General features: G+C 38.1%; 1 protein-coding gene and 1 long non-coding RNA gene across 3 annotated transcripts in view; one reads left to right on the top strand and one right to left on the bottom strand.

Moving 5' to 3' along the window:
• The window catches only part of LOC130913769 (uncharacterized), a 28,354-nt gene extending 13,903 nt beyond the window's left edge, over window positions 1-14,451 (bottom strand). For both annotated transcript variants that reach the window (XR_009062813.1, XR_009062812.1), the window contains exons 1-2: window positions 14,353-14,451; window positions 14,036-14,153 (exon numbers count right to left, since the gene is read on the bottom strand). This is a non-coding gene — a long non-coding RNA (uncharacterized LOC130913769). The remainder of the gene's footprint in view (window positions 1-14,035; window positions 14,154-14,352) is intronic.
• Window positions 14,452-14,559: 108 nt separating this feature from the next.
• tgoln2 (trans-golgi network protein 2) lies at window positions 14,560-27,224 on the top strand. Its single transcript, XM_057832785.1, has 4 exons — window positions 14,560-14,756; window positions 19,475-20,247; window positions 25,628-25,708; window positions 25,776-27,224. Exons 1-4 carry the CDS (start codon window positions 14,702-14,704, stop codon window positions 25,779-25,781), a joined length of 915 nt encoding a protein of 304 aa, XP_057688768.1. The 5' UTR covers window positions 14,560-14,701; the 3' UTR covers window positions 25,782-27,224.
• The last annotated feature ends 450 nt before the right edge of the window (window positions 27,225-27,674 follow it).

The following is a 27,674-nucleotide window of genomic DNA, read 5'->3' as shown; positions in this document are numbered from 1 at the left end:
ATTGGGTCTGCATTCTATTATCTTTTTATCATTATTTAATTCTTTTTTTTTTTTTTTTTTGCGTTTTTATTGTTTATTTTATTTATTTATTTGTTTATTTGTTTTTTAGGAAGAATGAAGCCTGTTAAGTAACCCGTACCCTGTTGAGTAAAAAAAAAAAAAAATTCATATAGTACATAATATATGGCAATATATATATTAGGGCTGACAAAATTATCGCGTTAATGGGCGGTAATAATTTTTTAAAAAATTAATCACGTTGAAATATTTGAAGCATTTCACGCACATGCCCCGCTCAAACAGATTAAAATGACAGCACAGTGTCATGTCCACTTGTTACTTGTGTTTTTGGGTGTTTTGTCGCCCTCTGCTGGCGCTTGGGTGCGACTGATTTTATTGGTTTCAGCATCATGAGCATTGTGTAATTATTGACATCAACAATGGCGAACTACTAGTTTAGTTTTTGATTGAAAATTTTACAAATTTTACTAAAACAAAAACATTAAGAGGGGTTTTAATATAAGACATCTATAACTTGTACTAAAATTAATCTTTTAAGAACTACAAGTGTTTCTATCCATGGATCGTTTTAACAGAATGTTAATAATGTTAATGCCATCTTGTTGATTTACTGTTAAAATAAATACAGTACTTATGTACAGTATGTTGAATGTATATATCCGTCTTTCCATTCCAACAATAATTTACAGAAAAATATGGCATACTTTAGAGATGGTTTGAATTGCGATTAATTAATTTTTAAGCTGTGATGAAGTTGATTAAAAATTTTAATCGTTTGAAAGCCCTAATGTGTGTGTGTGTGTATGTATGTATATGTATATATATACTGTGTATATATATATATATATATATATATATATATATATATACAGTGCCTTGCAAAAGTATTCGGCCCCCTTGAATCTTGCAACCTTTCGCCACATTTCAGGCTTCAAACATAAAGATATGAAATTTAATTTTTTTGTCAAGAATCAACAACAAGTGGGACACAATCGTGAAGTGGAACAATATTTATTGGATAATTTAAACTTTTTTAACAAATAAAAAACTGAAAAGTGGGGCGTGCAATATTATTCGGCCCCTTTACTTTCAGTGCAGCAAACTCACTCCAGAAGTTCAGTGAGGATCTCTGAATGATCCAATGTTGTCCTAAATGACCGATGATGATAAATAGAATCCACCTGTGTGTAATCAAGTCTCCGTATAAATGCACCCGCTCTGTGATAGTCTCAGGGTTCTGTTTAAAGTGCAGAGAGCATTATGAAAACCAAGGAACACACCAGGCAGGTCCAAGATACTGTTGTGGAGAAGTTTAAAGCCGGATTTGGATACAAAAAGATTTCCCAAGCTTTAAACATCTCAAGGAGCACTGTGCAAGCCATCATATTGAAATGGAAGGCGCAACAGACCACTGCAAATCTACCAAGACCCAGCCGTCCTTCCAAACTTTCTTCTCAAACAAGGAGAAAACTGATCAGAGATGCAGCCAAGAGGCCCATGATCACTCTGGATGAACTGCAGAGATCTACAGCTGAGGTGGGAGAGTCTGTCCATAGGACAACAATCAGTCGTACACTGCATAAATCTGGCCTTTATGGAAGAGTGGCAAGAAGAAAGCCATTTCTCAAAGATATCCATAAAAAGTCTCGTTTAAAGTTTGCCACAAGCCACCTGGGAGACACACCAAACATGTGGAAGAAGGTGCTCTGGTCAGATAAAACCAAAATTGAACTTTTTGGCCACAATGCAAAACGATATGTTTGGCGTAAAAGCAACACAGCTCATCACCCTGAACACACCATCCCCACTGTCAAACATGGTGGTGGCAGCATCATGGTTTGGGCCTGCTTTTCTTCAGCAGGGACAGGGAAGATGGTTACAATTGACGGGAAGATGGATGCAGCCAAATACAGGAACATTCTGGAAGAAAACCTGTTGGTATCTGCACAAGACCTGAGACTGGGACGGAGATTTATCTTCCAACAGGACAATGATGCAAAACATAAAGCCAAATCTACAATGGAATGGTTAAAAAATAAACGTATCCAGGTGTTAGAATGGCCAAGTCAAAGTCCAGACCTGAATCCAATCGAGAATCTGTGGAAAGAGCTGAAGACTGCTGTTCACAAACACTCTCCATCCAACCTCACTGAGCTCGAGCTGTTTTGCAAGGAAGAATGGGCAAGAATGTCAGTCTCTCGATGTGCAAAACTGATAGAAACATGGGACTTCCGGTCAGCCATGTAGGACGTGTGTAGCCGGCGGTCCGCGGGAATGCGATATCTCATTCTGTTATATGAACTCGTTAAACTGTCAATCGACTAGATTTAAAACACACTGTGTTACGACGCATTTTGAGAACAGCCCTTTTTTTTTTTTGGAAATGACGAGCCTTCGACAAAGAACGGATTCATCGAAAAGTGGCCGGGGTAAGCAGCAACTGCCTACGGCGTCTGATTCCCCTCCGCAGCCCATGGCTAACGAAGACATGCTACGCAGCATCAAGGATATGATGGATGAGCTTCGAACCGAAATTGTCACCAAATTTGAGGCAATAATCTCCGAAACTGTTAAAACTGAAGTGGCCCGGGCTCTGAAGCCCATAGAGGCGAAAGTTGACGCCCAGCGAGAAACGATTTCGGACCTTGAAAGCGCGGCTAATGCACACGAAGCCCAGCTAGTTGATTTACAGGCTAATGTGGCCAAGCTATCGGAAACGGTGGCGTCCCTTAGCACAAAATGTGAGGAACTGGAAGCCCGCTCACGGCGAAATAATATCAGACTTGTGGGCTTACCTGAAGGCGCCGAGGGTCCCGAACCAACCAAGTTTGTTGCTAAACTCTTGAGCAATATGTTGCGTCTCGAGAACGAACCTGAGCTGGATTGGGTCCACCGCACGCTGCGTGTTAAACCTAAGAGTGGCGAACCTCCGCGACCCTTGGTCATCAGAATCCACATGTTTCAGGAGAAGAGTACAATCCTGCGTCGGGCTGGAGAAGCTTCGCCGTTGCTGCACAATGGAAAAAGGCTCCACATCTTTCAAGATTTCACTCCTACCGTGGCTAAACAGAGGGCAGCCTTTGCGAGGGTGAAGCGGGAGCTTCACTCGTGTGCTAATGTGAGGTTCGGTCTCAGATACCCCGCCACGCTACACATCACGTTGCCTAGTGGTTCAACTCATCGGTTCGAAGATCCGGATAAAGCTTTGGAGTTCGCCAACAAAGTTCTCTTGAAGCCCCAGGATCAAGAGGGAACCTGACTTTTTCTGTGTTTTTTCGTCTGCCTCCTTTTTTCTTCTGCTCAGATGTTGCGCTGGTGGGATTATAGGATTATTTTTTTGGGGGGGGGGGGGTAACATCTCAGCAGCGTTGGCCTGCTGATCATCTTGGAAGAGCCCGGCTTTTCCCACCTGCTACATTTTTTTCTTTCCTTTCCTGTCTTTTTTTATCTTCTCATCTGGATGGTGCTGTGGAGGGACAGACTCGAGATAAGTAAAGTCTATTTCTTCCGTGCCTACAAGGTATGTTGTCCCGGTATGACAATACTAATGGGGATCATTATTTTGTGCCCCGACCATGTTTGTATGTACATTATACCAAGTTTATATTACGATCGGGAATGGGCACAGACTTGTTTTGCATTGTTTTGCTTTCTCTGTGTGTATTTTGAACCCGTTGAACCCTGGTCATCGTTCATCATCTGTGCGACTATGAGTTACATGGGGCATAGTTACTTGCACGGTCCTAATACTTTGAAGTTTTAGTTCCTCATTCCGAGTAGTGTGTGTTTAATACTAATATCTTAACGTTGTTAGACAGTTCATACTAGCATTCCCCAGGCCGTTAGAGTGAACGGTAGTTAGTTAAGCTATGACTGCAATTAGCTTGTCATTAGGTAAGGTAGCATGCTCCCCTTTTGGGATGCTTCTGCTAAGGGAGTGTTTTTTCTTTCGTTTTCATCTCCTTTGTTGTTGTAGGGTTTTTTTTGTTTGTTCTTGTTTTGTTTTGTTTTTGTTTTTATGTGTGATATGGGAGTTGAGACCCAGGGTGCGCTGGGTTTTCAACATGGGGAGGGAAGCACATATCTCTTTTTGTATGCATATGGTCAAGTTTATGAGTCACAGACCGTTTCAGATATATTCTTTTCCAATATTTCCCCTTGTCTGCAATGGCCAATGCTAGACTAGGTGGAGATGTCAAGTTTGTGAGCTGGAATTGCAAAGGTCTAAACAATCCTATTAAACGGAGTAAGGTCCTGCATCATATTCATCAACTTAATGCTCATGTTGTCTATCTACAGGAGACTCATCTTAAAAATACAGATGCCTTCAGACTGAAGCGGAGCTGGGTTGGCCAGACATTTCTTTCCTCCTTTACCAGTAGAGCAAGAGGGGTGGCTATAGTTTTGCACAAAAACATTCCATTTGCCCATACCAAAACCATTTCCGATTCTAATGGCAGGTTCATTATTGTCATTGGCCACATTTATGAGGTCAAGGTTATCCTTGCGAATATATACGCGCCAAATTGGGATGATGTGGGTTTCTTTAAACAGATTTTTTCAATGTTACCGGACTTGGCACAATATAAATTAATTCTGGGTGGTGATTTTAACTGTTGGTTAGATCCCTCATTAGATCGCTCCTCTTTAAACTCAGTGCCACAGTCAAAATCAGCTAGAACGATTAGAGCCTTTATGGATGAGTTTGATGTTTCTGATCCTTGGCGCTTTTTTAATCCGGATAAAAAGGAATATTCTTTTTTCTCGCATGTACATCGAACTTTCACTCGAATTGATTTCTTCTTATTAGATAATTCTATACTTACGGCTTGCTCTGGCTGTAAATATGACTCTATTATTCTATCCGACCACGCCTTAGTTTCTATGAAGATACATTTTCGCAAATTTATAAACACTCGCCCACCGTGGCGCCTTAATACCCAACTCTTACTGGACAAAGACTTTGTTGAACATATGACAGAGCGATTGAATTTTTACTTTCAAGTTAACAGAACTCCAGGTATTTCGGCTGCGGTGCTATGGGAATCCATGAAGGCATTTATGAGGGGGGAAATTATTTCATATGAAGTACATCAAAAGAGGACAATGAGCTCAAAATTGGCCAAATTATCTCACAATATAGCTGTGCTGGATTCTCAGTATGCCATCTCTAAATTACCAGAAACTTATAAGGAGCGGATGTCTCTACAGGCAGAGTATGATTTCATCACTTCTCAACATACTACAAGGCTCTTACTCCTATCAAGGTCAAGATTCTATGAGCAGGGAGATAAAGCCAATAAACTCCTCGCTCACCAACTACGTCAAAGGTCATCCTCTCAGCTAATTTCACGTGTGTGTACCGACTCGGGTATTACTTCAGACCCATTAGAAATAAACAAAACATTTTTAGAGTTCTATAAACTATTGTATACATCGGACCACTCTCTTGGTCCTGAACAATTTGAGCCATTTTTTGGCAAAATAACGCTCCCTGTCTTGAATCAAACATTGAGAGAGGAGCTGGAACGCCCTATTACAGGACTTGAACTGGAAAAGGCAGTCAAATCCTTACAAAGCGGGAAGAGCCCAGGATTGGATGGAATTCCGTCTGAGTTCTATAAAACATTTTGGAAGCCATTAGCTCCGCACCTGTTGGAGGTGTTTACAGAGGCTTTTGAACTTGGTCAACTTCCCCAAACATTAAATCAGGCATGTATATCTCTGATTCTCAAGAAGGGTAAAGACCCATTACAGTGTAGCTCATATCGCCCTCTCAGTTTGCTGAACGTGGATTTTAAACTTCTGTCTAAATTGCTGGCTCTTCGCTTAGAGCGAGTCCTACCATTGATCATTTCGCAAGACCAAACTGGTTTTATTCGTGATAGACACTCTTTTTCCAATCTTAGAAGGGTTTTTAATGTTGTGTACAACCGTTCATCAAAAGCTCGGTCGGAGGCCTTGGTGGCCCTGGATGCTGAGAAGGCTTTCGACCGAGTGGAATGGGATTATTTATTTTACTGTTTGGGAAAATTTGGGTTTGGAACCAAATTTGTGTCTTGGATCAGACTGCTGTACTCGTCCCCGCAAGCGTCAGTTAGAACTAATAATACTAATTCTGAATATTTCCACCTATCCCGATCCACCAGGCAGGGCTGCCCTTTGAGCCCGCTGCTGTTTGCAATGGCTATGGAACCTCTTTCGGCTGCACTGAAGTGTTGCCCTGACCTAAGTGGTATAGTGCGACATGGAGTGGAGCTGAAAGTTGGACTTTATGCGGACGACCTTCTGTTATTTTTGTCTGACTTATCTCGCTCCATTCCTGCAGCACTCTCCGTTTTAAATGATTTTAGTAAAATTTCAGGGTACAAACTGAATTTGGGGAAGAGTGAAATATTTCCTGTAAATCAGTTAGCCAAGGTTTATCCATTAGAGAACTTTCCATTTACAGTATCTAAATCAGGGTTTGTCTACCTGGGGGTTTATGTGGCTGACACACTAAAAAACCTGCGTAAGATGAATTTTAACTCACTGCTTGTGCAGCTCAAACAAGACTTCGAAAGATGGTCTTTGCTTAATCTCTCCGTCCCGGCTCGGATAAATTCGGTTAAAATGAACATTCTCCCCCGCTTCCTTTATTTATTCCAATGCATTCCAATATTTCTCCCGCTTTCTTTTTTCAAATCGGTGGACAGCCTTATTACTGATTTTATATGGAACAAAAAGAAACCCAGACTGCGCTATCAGGCACTGCAGAGACCCAAAGAATTGGGTGGAATGGCTCTTCCAAACATTTTGTTCTATTATTGGGCAGCAAACATTAAGAACTTGTCATACTGGCTCCATGGTGAGAGTACTGATACCACCCCATTGTGGCTAGTTGCTGAAGCCAACTCTGTTAAACCGGTGACATTGAAATCCTTATTGTTTTCACCGCTTATGTCACCTACATCCTCGTATTCAAAAAACTTTGTGGTATTATCTTGTATTAGGATTTGGAACCAATTTAAGAGATACTTTGGTTTACAGGCGCCTTCTGTTCGAGCTCCAATTTCACTAAATCATGCCTTCCCCCCTTCTCTATTGGATAACACATTCACAATATGGTCTAGGCTGGGCTTAGAAACATTTGAGGATTTATATCTGAACTCAACTTTTGCCTCCTTTCAACAGCTAGCTGAAAAGTTTTCATTGCCCAATTGTCATTTTTTCAGGTATCTCCAAATTCGCAGTTATGCTCGCTCTATTTGGCCAAGTTTCCCAACACTCCCTGCTGCCTCTGCCTTAGATATCTTTTTAAAACCCTTATTATCGTCAAAGGGTGCAATAACTACGGTTTATTCTAATATTTATAAAATCAGCTCAGATAGTACTGTAAATGCCCTTAAGGCAGTCTGGGAATCAAATTTGGGAATGAGTATATCTGAAGAGGTCTGGAGGAAAATTTTATGTAGGACACACAAATCTTCAATCTGCGCCAGACACAGTTTCACTCAGTGTAGGATTCTACACAGAGCTCACTATACCAAAGCTAAGCTAGCTAAAATATTTCATACAGTCTCCTCCACGTGTGATCGCTGTAAGCAGGCCTCAGCCGATTATGCACACATGTTCTGGTTTTGTACGTCTTTAACTTCATATTGGTCTGATATTTTTACTGCTCTATCAAAGATAACAGAGATAGATATTGCTCCAAATGCCTTGACTGCTTTGTTTGGTGTGGTTCCTTCTGCATATGGTCTACCTCCTCAGAAGGGGGACCTCATAGCATTCGCAACCTTGCTGGCCAGAAGGCTAATTCTTTTGAGGTGGAAATCTTCAGTTCCACCTACGCAATCATATTGGATCAAGGAGATGTTTTTTTTTCTCAAATTGGAAAGGATAAGACTGACACTCTGTGGATCAGTTGCGTCCTTTGAGAACGCTTGGAACCCGTTTTTTGCATATGTCAGAAGCACAAATTGCCATCTCTGTGTGGATTCTTGAACTATGCCTGAAAAATTACACCAATATAAAGGTGTATATATATTTATATATGTTTTTTTTTTTTTTTCTCCCGTTTCTTGGTCTGTGCTCTTTTCCCCTTTAAAGGGAAATAACTATATTAACAATATATTGCTTTTTGAGGATATGTGCTATGGGTATTGGTTGGGTGAGGGTTTTTTCTGTTTTTTTTTTTTTTTTTTTTTTTTTTTTTTTTTTTTTTAAGGTTCAATGGGGGGGAAAAAAATGCTCGAATGTTGTTACCTCATTTGCTTGTACTATATTGCTTCAATAAACAAAGTTTAAAAAAAAAAAAAAAAAAAAAAAAAAAACTGATAGAAACATACCCCAAGCGACTTGCAGCTGTAATTGGAGCAAAAGGTGGCGCTACAAAGTATTAACGCAAGGGGGCCGAATAATATTGCACGCCCCACTTTTCAGTTTTTTATTTGTTAAAAAAAGTTTAAATTATCCAATAAATTTTGTTCCACTTCACGATTGTGTCCCACTTGTTGTTGATTCTTGACAAAAAATTAAAATTTTATATCTTTATGTTTGAAGCCTGAAATGTGGCGAAAGGTTGCAAGGTTCAAGGGGGCCGAATACTTTTGCAAGGCACTGTGTATATATATATATATATATATATATATATATATATATATATATATATATATATATATATATATATATATATATATATATATATATATATATATAAAAACAATTTTTCTATCCAGAAGGGCGAGGCACACTTTAAATATATTAAAGTAACATAGGCATCTTTGAGTGAATTAGTTGAATTTTTCTTTTATCCTAGACAATGTGTTTTGTTGTTTTTTTTTTTTTTTTACCTGACATGTTTTGGCGACTACTTCTGCCTGAGACATGTCGAGGCAGGGCCGAGTGTCCTCTTTTTTCGGATATCAAAATATGGGAATATTAAGTAAAAGTCATTATCGGATATCTCTGACCGCTACTTTTTTCTCTGTTTGTACTCTGCAGCTTTTATTATGAAGTGGCTAGGGCTAGCACTGATGGCTGTTAGCACTGCATATATCAGATGCCATCATGGGGATTTTTAAGAGGACTTATTCCGCTTCAAGCCCAATAGACTTTATCAGAAAAAGCTTTCCAATGACAAATTTTTCTTAAGAATAACAGGATGCATGTTTTTGTATCATGTGGCTTCCAAAAGTGAAATTAGTCAGTAGTTTCTGTAACAATATCTGACCTTAGCGAGACTCAGTTGCTGCTTTTGTGAAGCTAGGTATACAGTAGCTGGCTGTGAGCTTAAGAACCCTGTTAATGTATTATTCATACGTATTTGACCTTATAGATGTGAATGCTAATGTTTGTCAAGAATGAGGGATTATTGGTTTTCAAATGTCAACTAGCACAATTAAGATATATTCATTACAAAAAAACTGAGTCCCTGACACCCTACTAAGATGTAAAACACCCTCAGTTAACATTTATAGACTTACCTTATCTCATCTCTTATTAACTCTAGCATATACAGTATATAGAACACAAATGTGGGTAGTAATGCGTTACCTTTACTCTGAAACAATTACCGTAACTTTTGGAGAAAAATGTACTTTGAAGAGTAGTTTTACCACGCCATACTTTTTACTTTTAGTTGAGTAGATTTGCGAAGAAGAAACGCTCTTATGCTTACTCTACGACTTTGGGCTACAATAGAGTCATAACATTTTCCCTTTTATTTTACACATTATGTTATATATTATTTTTGCCAGAGATGTCTGTCAATTGTGGCTCTACCAGTTTCATCAATGAGACGTCGCAACAATAATCACATTCCAACAATCCATTATACCAATCAGACGTAACAATACAGTACAGTTACGTGACCACACTCAAGCTTGCAGTCGGAAGTCCTATTACGCAGGACTGTTCAATCATGTAGCGTCTTTAAAACGTAAAAATAAACTATTTCACACGCTGCCGTCAACATAACTCAAAAGCACAGATTTCACCCTTTCTCCTAGTTTATATTTGGCCACCGATTGACTACGGAAAACCGGAGATATGACTGAATAGGCAGTGACTCAAACTCAACAGAAAATGAACTGTAAATGCCCTTAAATGAACAGCAAGTGACCTGTAAATGCCCTGAAAATCGGACAGAATGACTGTGAATGCTCTGGTTTCGAATGAATGAACCTTCCCAGTCTAAATGGATTGGGCGCTGAGCACCGTCAATGCAGCTTTAGAGTTAACTGAGACACTATTATGGTGGAAGATTTTGGTTGCATCTTGTTGGTTCATTTAAAAAACAATTTTTTTTTAGACATTGACACCTTTTCAAAACGACATCTCGATTCTTGGCAGGAGCATATTGATAACCTTTTGGGATACAAAGTATCACGATATATCACCATTTCGATATTTTGTCACACCCCTAGTGAGTAGTGCACTAAAAATACAAATATATTTTCATTCTATTTGTCTTTTTTCCCTTACTACATGATATTTGTTGTTGTAAGGTGAATGTAACTTCAAGATTTACAGGCCTGCACAATGAGAATGAAGATTATCAATCCAGTGACTATAATACTGTATGCTCAGGTAACATGCATGAGCACTCCTTTGACCTGGTGCAAATCAGACAGAATAGAAACTGCAAATCATTTAGTCCCATATGGTGAGCGATAAATTATACTGTACTTTGGCTAGTGCAATATTTTAAGAGTTAACACTGTTTAAGATATTTCTTGGAAGCTTGTCCTATATTTTGTTCGCTGGTACTGAAAATGGTTAACCTGCAAAGACCTGCTACCAGCAGAACCGACAGAGGTAGGTGGGAGGGCCACCAGGTGACCAGGTGAGTTTTAAATAGCTCATGATGGTTGGTGGCTAGCGAGCAGTTAACCATTACCATAATTTGTGGTGTTATTTACAAATTGTACTTATTTACAGCATATTGTTGCAGCTGCAGTTATCCTTAAATTACTATATACCAGAGGTGGGTAGTACCGCGTTACATGTACTCCATCACATTTACTTGAGTAACTTTTTGAGATAAATGTACTTCTCAGAGTGGTATTACTAAGGCATAATTATTACTTTTACTTGAGTAGATTTGTGAATTAAAAAACGCTACTCTTACTCTGCTACTTTGGGCTACACAGGAGTCGATACATTTTTCCTCTTTAGTCCCACGGAAAACCAGAGATATGAAAATTTCAATTTCATAATAGTAACTACGAAGGAGCTATTCACTATTCAAAGTAGGAACTATTTTGTCCACTAGAGGGCACTCATGCTCTTTGGACAAATAATGTTTCACTTCTGTCTTTTTTTTCCCCCTCTCGCTGGAGTTCAATGATATTTTTTTTTTGTATTTCTTTTGCTTAATGTGGTTATGTAATGAGTTATTGTACAGTATCATTATAACAATAGTTCATATAGATAAGTTAAAAATACGCAGTTACTCACAAGGTTACTCATTACTTGAGTATTCTTTTCACTGGATACTTTTTTACTTGTACTTGAGTGCATTTTTGGATGACTACTTTTACTTTTACTTGAGTAATAGTATTTTGAAGTAATGCTACTCTTAATTGAGTCAAATTTTTGCTACTCTACCCACTTCAGCTATAATATGAAAATACAATTGAATTAAACAATCCCAACACACACACACACACCCACACACCCACACACACACACACACACACACACACACACACACACACACACACACACACACACACACACACACACACACACACACACACACACACACACACACACACACACAAAAAATCACATTAATGATAGATTCAATTTACTGTAATACGAGACATTTGGTGACATTGTTTTAATAAAGTGCTAGAAGTCAAAATTTGTTGGCTTCATCTTTCAAATTGATTTTTTTTTTTTTTTAAACAGCAGAATGAAGTTATTGATCCTAATACCTTATGATGTATATGAAAAAAGAAATTGTCAAGGGTAATGTCACTGTAAGTGAATGAAAATGTCGTGTTGGGAATAGACATGTGCCGATTACCAGTTTCAAGGTATATATCGTGGTATGAAAACGACAAGTTTTCAAAACCGCAAAAATTTTCCATCATACTGTCCCTAAGGTATTAGCTATTTTTTAAGTCCCAAAATTGCATGGAGAAATCCTTCGCTTGTAGCTGTAAGGCAGGGGTGTCCAAACTTTTTGCAAAGGGGGCCAGATTTGGTGTGGTAAACATGTGGGGGGCCGACCTTGGCTGACGTCCTTCATGTTGAACACTATATTTAAGCAAATTTTAGCGAGCCATTATGTGTGTCACATTTGCTTTATTATTATTATTTTTAATTAATAATTTCAACAATCTCGCAACTAGCCTTTGTGGCTAAGCTTTCGACTCTCGGGCTCTTGTGAAACACTGTTGCTGTAACATTAAACTAGCTTCAAGTTGCTTCAATTTCTCGCTACGTATCTTCCCTGTAATCTTGTCATTCATGTCAGCGTGTCTTGTTTGGTAAAATCGCCATACATTGAACGCTTTAAAAACAGCAACTGTCTCTTTGCAAATGAGGCAAACACAGTTGCTGCGTATTTTAGTGAAGAAAAAGTCCAATTTCCATCTATCCTTGAAGCGTCGGCCATCACAGTCAACTTTTTTTTGTTGATTGTCGCCATTTTAGAAAATTGTGAGTAAAAGGTCACACGGGGTAATGTTGCTTAGAGTAATGTTGCTTTTTAGTGGGTAAATGAGGAGCAGCATTTAGTGTGTAAGCTACCTCATATGCTAGTAGCAGTACTGCTGACCAATTTATTAAGTCTGTGTGCAGGCCAGACGTTATTGATTTTATGACAGAGGCTGGGGGCCGGATGAAATTTGACCACGGGCCGCATTTGGCCCCCGGGCCAAACTTTGGACATGCCTGCTGTAAGGCTTAACTCTCCCCCACCGGTTGTAGCTCAGTATCAGTGAGTCAGCTGTGCTACACGATGGCTGGAAGAGGTGAAACTCCTGAGCTTTTTCCCCCATCAAAGAAAACGGAATCGCTGGTATGGGAATACTTCGGCTACAGAAAAGTTACAAACAGCCGCGGCTTAGAGGAGGAGGGCCAACTGACATGTAAAACATGTTTGCAGATGGTGGCTCCCGAGGAGGCAATACCTTCAATATGATTTTGCATTTATACAAAATAAATTGATTGCATTTTTTTCCAATTTTATTTAGAATATATGTATATGTATGTATGTATATATATATATATATATATATATATATATATATATATATATATATATATATATATATATATATATATATATATATATCAAGGGGCGGCACGGTGGCTGAGTGGTCATGGTAGGTTGATTGAACACTCTAAATTGTCCGTAGGCATGAATGGTTGTATGTCTCCTTGTGCCCTGCGATTGGCTGGCAACCAGTCCAGGGTGTCTCCTGCCTACTACCTGCAGTTAGCTGGGATAGGCTCTAGCACCTCCACGACCCTCGTGAGGAAAAGCGGCATGGAAAATGAATGAATATACAATTCAAATAAAGTTGCTTAAAAGTTGGGTGAGAGAATTTGAGCATCCTGAAAAGTTGATAGTGTTATGTCCCTATGCAAACCTACGCCCTTGATATATATATATTTAATTTATTTTAAAATTAAAATTATACTATGTTTCAAATTGCTAATATGTTTTGAAAAATAAAAATCCTGTTCAATGGAATTTTTTTTTTTTTTAACCCAGATATCTCAAAGTGACACATTTTAGAGCTGTAATTGCAATACCGTAATATTTTTGGATTTAGTTTATCATACCGTCAGAATATCATACCGACACATTCGTAGTTGGGAATGTTATGCCTAATTCAAGTGCGGATTTTTCAAATAATATGATGAAAACAGATTGAAGTTGATTGAGAGTGTATATTTATTATAAGGTATTTTGATTTTAAAAACATGTTACTGTTGGATTGGATTGAACGAACGGAGCGGACGAATGGATAAATAAATGACCATATATAAAACTACTGACTCTGGCACTCACCTGATCTCCAGATGGTTAGCATATGATGACTGATGACACTATCAATGAGTGTGTGGAGTGGCCATAAGTCAATTTGGGGAGAGATTCTGCTTTCTTGTACTGGCAGCTCTGCTCCCGGCTGCGGACAACATTAAATAATTAAGAAACAGAACGCAAAAAAAATAAAAAAAATAAAAATCCAGGCTAATGATACATGTCAGATTAGCTGCCTCTGAAAGTGATGATGGGGAAAAAAATGTTAAAAAGTTTCGTATAATGTAGAAAAAGAAACTTGGTAGTTTCTTTGAAAATGCACAAAATACTTAAAAAACATTCACCATGCAACCCGAAAGCAAGTCGTCTTGTTTAAATTGAGGATTTGAGGGGGGAAATGTCAGAAGTTTTCTTTCTCAGTGTGCTATCAAAATGGCGGTCACGTTATAGCAGTGACATCTAGCGGCGGATTTAAGAACACACTTTTATCTGACTTCCACCTCCAGGCTCTAGATATCAGTAATGAGCATTTTTCGTGTACGCGGAGCAAAGAAGAGGCTAGCGCGTACACGGAAGAAGGAGTGACGCCACAGAGGCTCTGTGTCCAGTCATATTTGTCAAAGCGGAATTTAATCTTAGCATAAATCTGTGAGCTCTGTGAGTTACAGTGGTTTGCGTTCCTTTGCTAGCATCATGAGGATTGCTTTCCTGGCATGTGTTACGGTTGTGTGTTTCTCCATGTTGATAGGTGAGTGGAGGTTCACATTTAAACATCGTCCCAGTTCTGTCGATATAAATGATTGATGTCTCGACAATCCCCGTCTTTTCGTAAACTCAGCCGGACAGTGGCTTTCAGAACCAGTATTTTTGGATGAGGAATTCTCAAATGACGGCCAAAAATATTTTAAACATGATACGAGCGAATTAACAAATCATTAGTGAAACTATTTGCACGCTAAAAACTGAGTAATGAAAAACATTACTTATTTAAGGTTATAATTTCATTCGCCACAACTCTTGCCAATCTTCCTCTGCACATTCAATGCGGAAACACTGAATTTGTATGTTCTAGTGTTGGACTTTCAAACAATGCATCATGATTAGCCTAATCTGCAAACCATTTTAATATGAATTGGCTAATTTTCAATTAAAGTGCATTCATTTTATGCGTTTTTAACAACAAAAAGTGACGCATCAAAACGAAATACACACGATATAACTAAGGTGAGATATCTTACGTGATAAAGCAGTCTGTCCAAGGTGCCCCAACTACTTTTGACTTTGAATTATTTCGAAATATAATGTATGCCTTCCTTCCTAAAACTAAGATTTAACCCATTGATCAACTTTGCTAATTTTGTTGAACTTGAATTTTACATCTATTGTTGAGCTGTGTATTTTCCAAGAGATTTTTTTTTTCGTCCTTTAAAATGTTTATGGTGGAAAACACTGAGGTGTCTTGAAGTTCCGCTCTGAGACCCCCAATTTGGGCAAATTGGTGTGATACATCATTGGAAAGCTTGAAATCTAAATTTTCTGGGGAAGAAAAAAATTGAACAGAAGGGCATTTAAAAAAAAAAAAATTAAACAGCAAAACCCTAACTGGAGGTGAGAGCACGCCAGAGCAGAATTAAAGACGCCATGATTTTAACTAGAGGTGCACGATAATTATCGGTCCGATAATAGGAATTATAACATCATCCCAATAAATCCAATAACAATATGTTATTGGGCCTATTAATAATATTTTTGGCACAGTGTCGTATTGGGATGCGTGCGTTTGTTTACACTCCTGTTTTGCCAGTATGCAAAGTTTTGTTATTGTTCTATATAGGCTGTATTTTTTTCTTCTCTGAGTTATAAACATTACTATGGCAATTAGCAAATGTTTGCATTTTACAGTGTTATGTTTACAAGTTCTTGAGAGGCCTTTTGGTTAATAATAGGCTTGCTGTTCTATAATTGCCAGGTTAAGAAAGTTGTTTCATGGACCAAGATGACAAAAGTCTCCTCTCCTGTTTCACTAAATGTTTCATCTGCTAAAAAAGCACAATACCTGTTGGGTTTATGTTTGTTTTAGAGCAGTGCTCATTGTTCAGGGGAACACATTGTCAATGATATTGACTAATTAATTGTGACTCAAATTATATTTATTTGAAAATTTTAATATGGGCACTTTATTTGAAGTGAAAACTGTTCTTGTCTTCGTTTTGTTCATTATAGTAATGTTCCATGTCATCATGAAAATTCTGGTTCGGTCAAAGGCAAATCTATGCTGAATCAACCACTAGTATTTTTTACCTACAGGTCTTCAAAAACTCATGTGAATATACATTAAAAAATTATATATACATATTATCGGTTATCGTATCCGTATCGGCCTTGAGCAGCAGGAAGCCATCGATATCGGTTTCAAAAAATGGATATCGTGCACCCCTAATTTTAACGATATATTATTGCGTGCGTACTTCTTTTCGATCCAAAAACTCCATGTAGCATGTATTACCGAGTGTCAAGACACAGCTGTGAATGGCCACAGCCGGATTTTTGGCGGATTTTATGGTTGAAATGGTAATATAACAAGGGTCGCGTTGCAGAAATCGCAGACATCAAGGAGTGATCGAGATTTTCATTGTCATATATTTACCCTTTTTAAGTTTTTTTTTTTTTTAATTTCTTCTTTTTTTTTTTTTTTTAACCAAATATTAGACATCAATTAATGATTCTAAGCTAAAAATGACAGCCATTTCGAATAAAAAATACGATTACTTACCTTTTTTTTACGGCTAGGTTGAAACAAAAGTGGTTGCGAGAGGTCTGTAAACGGGGGTTTCCAGGGTAAAATGGACAAATTAAAAATAGTTCAGGGGCTTAATGCGCCATGAATCTGCTATGGCGGCATATAGACAGATTGTTCTATCAAACACAACATTTCTTTTGGCTGAAAATACAGCAGTTTATTTTAAAGAGGGGTGCAAGAGCAGAAACTGTGTTTTCAGCCTTGTCTGTGTTTTCTGCCTTATATTTTTACGTGTTGTTTTGACTTATGAATTTGAACAATCTAATCCCTTCAGAAAAAGTCTAGCCAAATATATAATTAATTTTAATGCCGCAACGATTTAAACGATGAACTCGAGTAATTTCGATTTGAAAAAAGATTCGAATTAAATTTTGCTGCTTCGAGTAATCATATAATAGCGTACCGCACGTAACACGTCACCTTTGCTCGTTAATATTCATGACTTTAGCAACTGTTGCTAGAGGAGGGTCAAGCTTGCATTTTTCCCTCATGCTAGATGCATATAAATAGTGTATGAACGAGATGTTTACTGAGCTAAACCTACCAATTCTGTCTGAAAATGATGTCCCTGGTGCCAAAATCACTGGTAAAATGTGGAAGAACATACAAATGTTCAGTTAAAGAGGAGTGAAAAAGACGAGAAAAAGAGTCAACCTGATCCAGAGGTAGCTGTTTTTATCGACACCTTTTTCTTGTGTGCATTGCCTTACGCCACTGACAATGACATTCTCCTTTTTCAACAAGTTATCCTTTACCACCATATGCCCTTTGTTTCTTATATGTTATATCCTCTGGTTGTCTTGCGTCTCTGACTGTTCTTGGGGGTAATTTATATTGCTATTTTTGTGTAGCCATCGCAAATGCTACTTAGTGACAGCCAACGAACAATTTTAATTTTTTCATTAATACCAAATCTTATTTCTATAATTTATTTACACTTCCCCTTACTAAAGTTTTTTTTTTTTTTTTTTTACAACAGAAAAGGTAACAGCAGTGGTAGTCAGATACCATTTTAATATTTTTAAGGTCATTGTCAGACAGAAGCGGCACGGCACACAGCAAAACGCCACGCTAAAAAAATAAGTTAAAATATCAAAATGGCTTACCTCTTCGGGGCATGCTGTGGCAGGCAATGGCTTAGCATTGTCATCTGTAGGACCTTGGCCCCCAACAAAATGTTTACTGCATAAGAAGGTGAATGGCTTCACCTTGCTGGCGTTAAACTGGTCTTTTGGACGTACTTACAAGTTGATCCATTGTTCACATTTTTCCCTCTTTTTTGGCTTCGGAAAACGTATAAAGAAAACATCCTTCATTTGTTGTCATGTCTAGAGTCGTTTCTACAAGTTCCATAGCATCAGTGTTTACTCGGCATGTTCTTTTTTTTAAAGAAAACCAGCAGTACTAACATGGGTTGTATGCGAGAGCGCTCCTATGTTGACCCCCTTCTGGTTTACGATGGTGACGTCACGCAGCCTTGCAGTCTAAAAATAGCATTCGTGTGGTATGCTATTAAAGAGGCGTTATAATGTTTTGTTTTGAAAGTGTTTGCATTTAGTTTTATTGACTTGGGTGCATACACTGCCCTCTTGTGGCAACAGTGAATATGACATAACTCATTTCACATGGCTGAATCCAGCTGTTCCCTGTTAAGACCAACATAAGCTAAGTTTCTGTTTGAGCTAATGTTATTTTTTTTTTTTTATTTTAATGCATTTGTAGTTTAGTTTGTAGGTATATTTAGCAGGTTTTGGGGGGGGGGATATGTGTTTGAACCATTTTTTAAGAGCATTGTGAAAACAAAAAACGTTAGCAATGTATAGCATTTAAGCTAGCGGACCTTTGTTATCTAAGTTAAACAATTGTTATTTTGTTGTACTTAGATCCTCATTTATTTTACCGTTTGAGGCTCAGCTCATTTATTTTAATTATTTATGTTCCTTATCCATTTACTTGATTATTTGAACTAAGTAGTTCATCGATTAATCGACTACTAAAATAATCGATAGCTGCAGCCCTATTTAATTTTAATGGACTCCGACAGATCACAAGCGCTTGTGCACTTGGTGAATGAAAGTGATTGAAACCCAATTTGCACCAGTCCAAAATGTGATACATGTGCCAGTCCCAAAATGTCCAATTAAAACACAAACAACGAAATCTAGTCATGTAGTCAGTGTAAATACAAATAGAAGAACAAGAAAAAAAAAAAGCGCAAAAGAAAAAAATCGAGACACCGAGAGAACAGTAGCAAGACTCTAACAACAGAAAACTAGAGTCCAGAATATTAATGACTGCGTGTTTATGCATGTGCATTCAAGTACTGTAGTTCAGTGCATGACATTGCATGGGAGGCAAATTTTCTGGAAACAGTTCCAGTCTGACCAGACTCGAAACTCTCAGCAAGTGATTCTTGTTTTCAGCACAATCCGTCTGATACTATACTGACAAAGGGAAATTCATTTTGCCAGCAGTCTCCATGTTGAAAAACTGGCAAAATCATAATAAAAATGTTTATCATAGTGTCTATGCAAATGTTTTATATTCATTTATTCACACACATACAAGAATAATATAAAATGTTAAAATTCCAGTCACATTATTGTTCAGGATAGGGGACCTGTTGAGTTTTAAAGGGTGGGAAAAATAATGTTTTGTTTTTGTAGGTGCCGCAGCACCTCCTAATGGTGGTGCAGACAACTCTAGAGCATCCATCAAAAACCAGCCTAATCAGAAGTTACCTACTCCAGATGAAGTCCAGAATCCAGATGATGTAAACACAGGTCATAACCCGCCGGCAGCGAAAACGATAAATGATGCTTCAAAACCACAAGGCACAAACCCTAAAGAAGGTACAGGGGGTGTGCAAGATTTGTCTAAAGATTCCAAGGGCGACACAGGTCAGGTAAATGGAGACTCAAAAGGAGATATCGGACAAGAAAAGGACAAGAAGGGTGACAATTCCAAAGAGGTTAAATCAGAAGAGCAAAAGCACAGATCTCAAAAGTCAGAAGAAGACACTGCAGCTGCAAATAAACCTAATGACAACGCTGCACAGGGCACAAAAACCGAAAAATATCCAGCTACTGAAAAAGCAGAACCTGAAAACAATTCTAATAAAGACCCTCCAGGGAAGGAAACCTCAACAGAGCCGCAAGAGGAGAAAGGAAAAGAATCTGCAAATAAAGGAAATTCCGAGACAGAAGAAGAAAGAGATGACAAATCAAAAGCTCATAGCAATGTGCCACAATTGGGAGAACCGGGCAGTCAGGCAAAATCTGGAGGAGATGGAGGCACAAAAAAGAAAATAGAAGACAACCATCAGGATAAGTTACCTGGTGGAAGTGACGAGGTAGAAAGCAGTCATTTCTTTGCATACCTTGTTTCTACAGCAGTGGTGGTTGCAGTGCTTTACATCGCTTACCACAACAAGCGCAAGGTAGGTGGCTTATGAAAACCTCCGTTCATATTACACTGATTACATCTGTATCAACCATCGTAATAGAAATGGCTGACACGCACTTTCAAAATCATGGGTAGCCATCAGTTAATGACAAAACACCTCAATTTATTAGTTACAATAGGTGTTCATTAATATTCAAATCAGGCCTCATAGAAGACCTCTAACAACAATTTTAGAGGAAGTATCTAAAATCATTAGCTTTTTATTTACCTCTTTATTTGGGGGCTAACAAGACTTCATCTGCCAATCCTCCAATCTCACCACCAGGAGATAACGGTGATGTCGAGTGATCTTTCTGGCTGGAATAATCAGCTTTGAGAGTGCTGTAATCCGTTTAGTTGCCATTGTATTAAAAAAAGTGCTATCTAATGCAGCAAAATGTACCTCAGGAGCTGTAAATGGTAGCGTATAAAGAGAAATGAATTTATGCTACGGTCACACTCACCCTGACCTCAACCCAGGGCTCCAGACTAATATTTTTTATTAGGTGCACAGAGCACGGCTCCTAATTTAAAAATTTAGGGGCGCAAGCACAAGATTCAGGGGTGTAATCTGTAAATCGACAGTTTTTCCTCTATTTTCACAGTTTAACTGATAAATACTGTCTTAATAAATGCATAAAACAACAAACTGAAGAATCTATATTTTGATCTATCTTCTAATCTTTAATTAACGTTTGAATTTCGTAGGGCCCTCCCAAATGATTATTTTTCTCCCGATTAATCTGCAGACTTTTTAACGATTACTCGACTTGTCTAATAATGTTTTTTTATGAACTTTTTTTTTTTTTTACACTAGCAATTACATTTTTCTTGACGATTATTAATTCACAAAAACATTTTGGAACATTTAAATTCTTAAAAGTACAAATAAACACATAAATAACAATAATAAATCACAAATAAACAATAAGGTCAAATGCTGATGGAATTGCCTAGTGCAAAGAATGGAATGTAAAGACATTCAGAACAATGTGACTTCACCTTTCCAACAGAATTCAAAACAATTCTTTCTTTTTTTGTGGTACTGTATGTCACTATTGTTCTCAGCATTAGAGTGAGCACCAGCAGAATAGATAAATAAATGTCACGTATCACTGCAGTGAAGTAAGTGAAAAAAACGTACTAATGCACGTTGATACGACGCTACGATGGAGTATTAGGGCCAAATAAATTAATTAAAAAAATAAAAAAGAACGAGATTAAAATCGTAATATTGCTACGAGAAACAAAAGTCGCATTATTTCGTAGGAGTAATGTAGCTGTGAGCAGTTACGCACTATACATACGTGTACCGTCGCTATGACGAAGCATTAGTATGAATTTTTTCTCTTGATTATAATTTGTAGATGAAGCAAAATAATAAGGATTTCTTTAATTGTAAAACTGATTCTAAAACCAGATGCTTTTAATATTGTTGATTTTAACGGAGGCGGCAACGCGCTACTTAAAGTACATAGCTGCTTATTCAGCTACATTAGCCTGACGTTACTCTCGATACTCTGTCGTATAATCCATATAAAGGCAAGCTCAATAAAAATTCCATTATATGGACTTACGATCCGCCAGCTTGTTGTCTCCTGTTGTCTTCCAAAATTATACCTTGGTGACAGGGCTTCATGTGTTGATTCACGGCTGACGTGCTGCCGTGGTATGCAAGCTTGGTGTACAGTGTACCCTCTAAATTAATAGCTAATCAAAGTCGAGCGATGACGCACAGGCAGAGCGGTGTGTGTCACTGTCGCTTGCCGCTGCAGTCTCATCGCGCCCCGTGTGTTGGCTTTCAGCTCAACGCCGATGACTTACGCATTTCGCCATAACCTTCCGTGTGATGAGCCCGAGTGGGACTTATTCCCCCTGTCGGCCTCCTCTGAAACAGTGCCAGCGGGTTTGTTGGAAAGGAGTCTTAGGCTAGGTTCAGACCGCAGGTCTTAATGCACGAATCCAATTTTTTTGTGTTTTTCCGACTCGAGGGAGGCATTAACTTGACGGCCTGAACGTGATAAACCGCATAGAAGTGGACCATTTCAATTCCGATTAGGTTCACTTTCGTATGTGTATTCCCTAAAAGGAACGTTCAAACTAGGCACTAACGCTAATCCACAGCTACATCGCTGCCGTCTTGCGTGCTGCTCTCGCTCTTTGCTTACGTAATTGCTGCATGAATTCCGATTTGGGAGATTTGACAGTTCAGACCGCCGCCACATTCTGGAAGAATGTGGCCCAGATCTGATTTAAACCACATAAGAAAATGACTCGGATCGGATTTGAAATGGTCTACTTCTATGCGACCCGTCACGTTCAGACCGTCAAGTTAATGCCTCACTCAAGTCGGAAAAACACAAAAAAATTGGATTCGTGGATTAAGACCTGCGGTGTAAACCTAGCCTTAGTGTGCATGTGTGATAGTTGAATGGGCTCAATGGACAAAGGCAGTCTGAATGGGCTTGCCAAAAAACACAATAACAAAAATATCTGAATTTTGCATTAAGACCTGCAGTATGATCCTTTAAGCCATTGTTTGCAGGTGCTATCAAGTTTTATCCCTTCCCCAATTATAACCCGCTCCTCACATCGCCCACCTCTACCTTCATTTTCTTCCTTTTGTATTTCCCATGGCAAACTAGCTTGTTACATTACCACCAACTCGAGGATTTAACAGTGAAGGAGTTTTTCAGGAAAAACAAAAAAAAAAAGCTACTTTTCGCACATGTGCGACAAGATGAAAAAATACTCGTATTGGTTAATTTTATTCGTAAATGTGACCATTTGGTCGCAGTCAGGAGCCCTGTCTCAACCTATTGAGAGGCTGTCCAAAATATCTACAAGTGTCCAAACAATAACTCGGGCAGTTTGCCTCCTCTAAATGAGATACAGGGAGATGGCAGATCCCATTCATGGATAAATGATATTCACTGCTGGCCAAAAGTACTGGCATCCCTGCAATTCTGTCAGATAATGCTCAATTTCTCCCTGAAAATTATTACAGTTACAAACGCTTTGGTAGTAATATCTTCATTTATTTTGCTTGCAATGAAAAACAAAAGAGAATGACACACACACACACACAAAAAAAATTCATATATCATTTTACACAAAACTCCCAAAAAATGGGCAGGACAAAAGTATTGGCACCCTCAGCCTAATCCTTGGTAACACAAACTTCTAATACTTGGTAACTCAAACTTGAGACAAAATAACTGCGAACAAACACTTCCGTTAAACATCAATGAGTTTCTTACAATGCTCTGCTGGAATTTTAAACCATTCTTCTTTGGCCAGCTGCTCTGGATCTCTGAGTTTGGAAGGGTGCCTTCTCCAAACTTGCCATTTTCAGATCTCTTCACAGGTGTTCTATAAGATTCAGGTCTGGACTCATAGCTGGCCGCTTTAGAAGTCCCCAGTGCTTTCTCTCAAACCATTTTCTAGTGCTTTTTGGGTCATGATCCTGCCGCAGGGCCGACCAAGGCCATTTGGGGGCCCTAAGCAAAATAATGCAAAGGGGCCCATATTTTTGGCCCACCATTTCGTCACAGTGTACTGTGAAACCCATTCATGCAATCCAAGCCATACGTCCATATTTTGTATATTAATCAGATTTTGTTGTGCTGCATACTTCAAACTTCTCACGCCAAATCATTGCCTGTACTTACAGTAGATAGCGCCAAACCTTTTTCTAAAAGAGGAAAGAAAGAAGTTAAGGAAGAACTTTTATTTTTTTAAGCTTGTAATCAAGTATCAAAACTCACAAAAGTCAAATAAAGCAAACTGTAGTAAATAAAATAGAATATAAATTAAACAATTGCCAGATTGGGGGCCCCCTAGTGGTCAGGGGCCCTAAGCAGCCGCACAGTCTGCGTATAGGCTGGGCCGGCCCTGTCCTGCCGGAAGGTCCATGACCTCTGAGGGAGACCCAGCTTTCTCACACTGCGCCACACATTTTACATTATAATGCAAAATTTGTTGGTAGTCTTCAGACTTCATAATGCCATGCACACGGTCAAGCAGTCCAGTACCAGAAGAAGCAAAGCAATCCCAAAACATCAGGGAACCTCCGCCATGTTTGACTGTGGGGACCATGTTCTTTTCTTTGAAGGCCTGTTTTTTTTTCCTGTATACTCTATGTTGATGCCTTTTCCCAAAAAGCTCTACTTTTGTCTCATCTGACCAGAGAACATTCTTCCAAGACGTTTTTGGCTTTCTCAGGTAAGTTTTGGCAAACTCCAGCCTAGCTTTTTTATGTCTCTGGGTCAGAAGTGGGGTCTTCCTGGGTATCTTACTATAGAGTCCCTTTTCATTCAGACGCCGACCGATGGTACGGGTTGACACTGTTGTACCCTCGGACTGCAGGACAACTTGAACTTGTTTGGATGTTAGTCGAGGTTCTTTATCCACCAGCAGCACAATCTTTCATTGAAATCTCTTGTCAATTTTTCTTTCTCCGTTCACCTTTAGGGAGGGTAGCCACAGTGCCACGGGTTTCACACTTATTGATGACACTGTGCACGGTTGACACAGGAACATTCCGGTCTTTGGAGATGGACTTTTACCCTTGAGATTGCCCATGCCTTCTCACAATTTTGCGTCTCAAGTCCTCAGACAGTTCTTTGGTCTATTTTCTTTTCTCCATGCTCAATACGATACGCACAAAGACACAGGAAAGAGGTTGAGTCAACTTTAATCCATTTTAACTGGCTGCAAGTGTGATTTAGATATTGTCACCACCTGTTATGTGCCACAGGTAAGTAACAGGTGCTGTTAATTACACAAATTAGAGAAGCATCACATTATTTTTCAAAGGGTGCCAATACATTTGTCTGGCCCATTTTTGGAGTTTTGTGTAAAATGATAATGATTTATTTTTTTCCCCATTCTCTTTCGTGTTTTTTCATTGCAAGCAAAATCAATGAAGATATCACCAAAGCATTTGTAATGGCAATCATTTTCTGGGAGAAATCAAGCATTATCTGACGGAATTAGCTTCTTTGGAGTGTCCTATTAGCTTCTTTGGAGTGTCCTATTTGCCCATCTTAACATGTGAACTGCTAGCGTATGATTATGTACTGTATTTGATGATGTGCGAATAAACTGAAACTGAATTGCAGGGGTGGCAATACTTTTGGCCAGCAGTGTACATAGAAAAAAAACCATTCAATATTCAGGAAAATTCCACCTGCCTAATTTGAAACAATTTTTATATAATTTGAAATTTCCTGTCCCACACCCTTGCTTGATCAGTATTCGACAGATCACATAGCCAAAAATACTTCTTGAATCTAATATTCATTTATTTTGTTTGTCTGCAACCTCTTGCATTTATTTACGATTACAGTAGCTTTGCCTTACCCCCCTCCTAGATAATAGCCTTTGTTCTGGAAGGAAAGAGATCAAGATCTCGTCGTCCAAAATCCACAGACTATCAAAAGTTGGAACAGCAGGTAAGTTTTTTTTTCAATTTGTTCTCCTTTGGTTAAAAAGTGTTAACATATATTTTTTTTCTTTCAGTTGTAATCGGATGCCGTAGCCTTGAGACACTGAATGCACTATGGGATGGCGTCAGATGAAGCAAGCGTTTGAACTCACATGCATTTTGGCTCGTGTGGACATTTTGTAAATGGATGCTTATTGCATGACTATGCAGATGACAACTGTTGCCTTATTGATAGGTCGAGTAAAACACGGTTAAATATGCATGTTATTTTTGCACCTTTGTCGTTATTCCACTTTATAAATAGAAAAGCCCGCAACTCAGGACATTTCAGTACAGGTGAGAGCTATAGTTTTCTTTCCCGTGTTTTGTTGTTGTTGCTTTGTTTGTACAGCTATGATTGCACTGTGAGCAAAAAAAGCCATTTTGACTCCTAAAAATACAAAAGAGGAGTAGGGCCAGTAAAGAGGAAGACAACAATTGGGCCAAATTCTCACTTAGGGCAGAGTTATGACTTTATACTCAGAATTGTGACTTTAAACCCCATAACTCTCTTTAAAGCAAGAATTCTGAGAATAAAAGTGCAAATTCGCTCAGTTTTTCTTCTTTGGCCCCACTACTCTTTAGTATAAAAATGTATTTTATGTTAAAAAAAAAAAAAAAAAAGATGCTAATATGTCACTTTTGATTCCCAAGAATAATTTCAGATATTTTTTTAAACAAAATAGCTATTACTTAAATGAGTTTAAAATAAAGTATATGCTTTCATGTTGACAATGATTTAGAATAAATGTTTGGTGTTTTATCATTCATGGAATAGGTGGAAACTTTGAAAAATCAACTATTTATTGAATAAAAAGTTTCATAACTGTAGTTATATTGGTTTGTGCTGCCTATTGTGGAAGCCAGGTGTCGTATGTCCTCAAATGTTTGAATTTGGATCTGTATTGGAGGAAGATTTACCACTATCCTTTTGTTTGCCCACATGTAAATGGTACTGCATTCCTGCAGACAATACATAAAATCACAATACATTGCGATATAAATCATTCACATAGTTGCTTTAAGATATGAAATGTTACATATAACACTTTAAAAAAAAAAAAAAAAAAACAAGATGGCCTCAGTCCAACAAATGTTTAAATCTTTACCACTTGTTGGTTTCAGTGAAGGAAAATTGAATTATTTTCTGAAGTAAATTCAATTATTTTCTGAAGTAAATGGGACTACAAATGCATTCCGTAAAAGGTGTTGGCACTTTCTGAAGAATTCTATTGGTGATGGGGGTGAATAATTCAAATGATAGTAATCTTTGACTTGTATGTGCCAAATGTAGACATTGCTTTTTTTGTATTAAGTTTGAGGTTGTATTGGATTGAAAAGTACACCATTTACAAATAAGTGATCATTTATGAAGTGAATTTTGTCTAGTTTCTGCAAATCCATCATTTTTATCTGGCTTCAATGTTAGAAAAGTCCTGGGTGATTAAAATGTTTTATGTGATTAAAGTGTTTTGTGTACTTATTATCACTGAATAGCTTCCATGCATACCTCACAAAACTTTTGCGTTTTCCTATAACTAGTGATGCAGATTTTTTTTTTTTTTTTAAACTTCTTACCTATTGGATTTTTTTCAAGATGTTTTGCCAATGTCAATTCGATACCCATATTTTTAGACTAGTAAAATAATGTATTGACTTGTAAATGACATATTTTTTTGTATTAACGCGAGCCCTAGTGGTACCTCAAGAAATGCTCTGTTTACAAATATTATATGATGGTCTGGTACTATCATTAGTTTCTAAAGAGCAGTAGTTTCACTCAGCGGACATATTTGCCTAGTGCAGGGGTTGGCAACCCAAAATGTTGGAGCCATTTTGGGCCAAACAAAAAACAAATACAGTATGTTTGGAGCTGTCTTTTATAAGAATTATAATGAAGGCTACATTAGCCTACTATCCAAATTACTAAATTG

Source organism: Corythoichthys intestinalis, chromosome 3 (genome assembly GCF_030265065.1).
Source record: "Corythoichthys intestinalis isolate RoL2023-P3 chromosome 3, ASM3026506v1, whole genome shotgun sequence".
Classification (NCBI taxonomy): domain Eukaryota; kingdom Metazoa; phylum Chordata; class Actinopteri; order Syngnathiformes; family Syngnathidae; genus Corythoichthys; species Corythoichthys intestinalis.
The sequence above is the reverse complement of the archived record's forward strand: the minus strand, read 5'-3'. Positions and strand labels throughout refer to the sequence as shown.

What these genes read in the sequence shown, in the direction of transcription:
- tgoln2 (XM_057832785.1), top strand. Translation starts at nt 14,702, where the DNA reads ATGAGGATTGCTTTCCTGGCATGTGTTACGGTTGTGTGTTTCTCCATG. An exon ending in GTGTTTCTCCATGTTGATAG is followed by an intron (nt 14,757 to 19,474) that starts GTGAGTGGAGGT and finishes TTGTTTTTGTAG; the next exon opens with GTGCCGCAGCACCTCCTAAT. An exon ending in CTTACCACAACAAGCGCAAG is followed by an intron (nt 20,248 to 25,627) that starts GTAGGTGGCTTA and finishes CCCCCCTCCTAG; the next exon opens with ATAATAGCCTTTGTTCTGGA.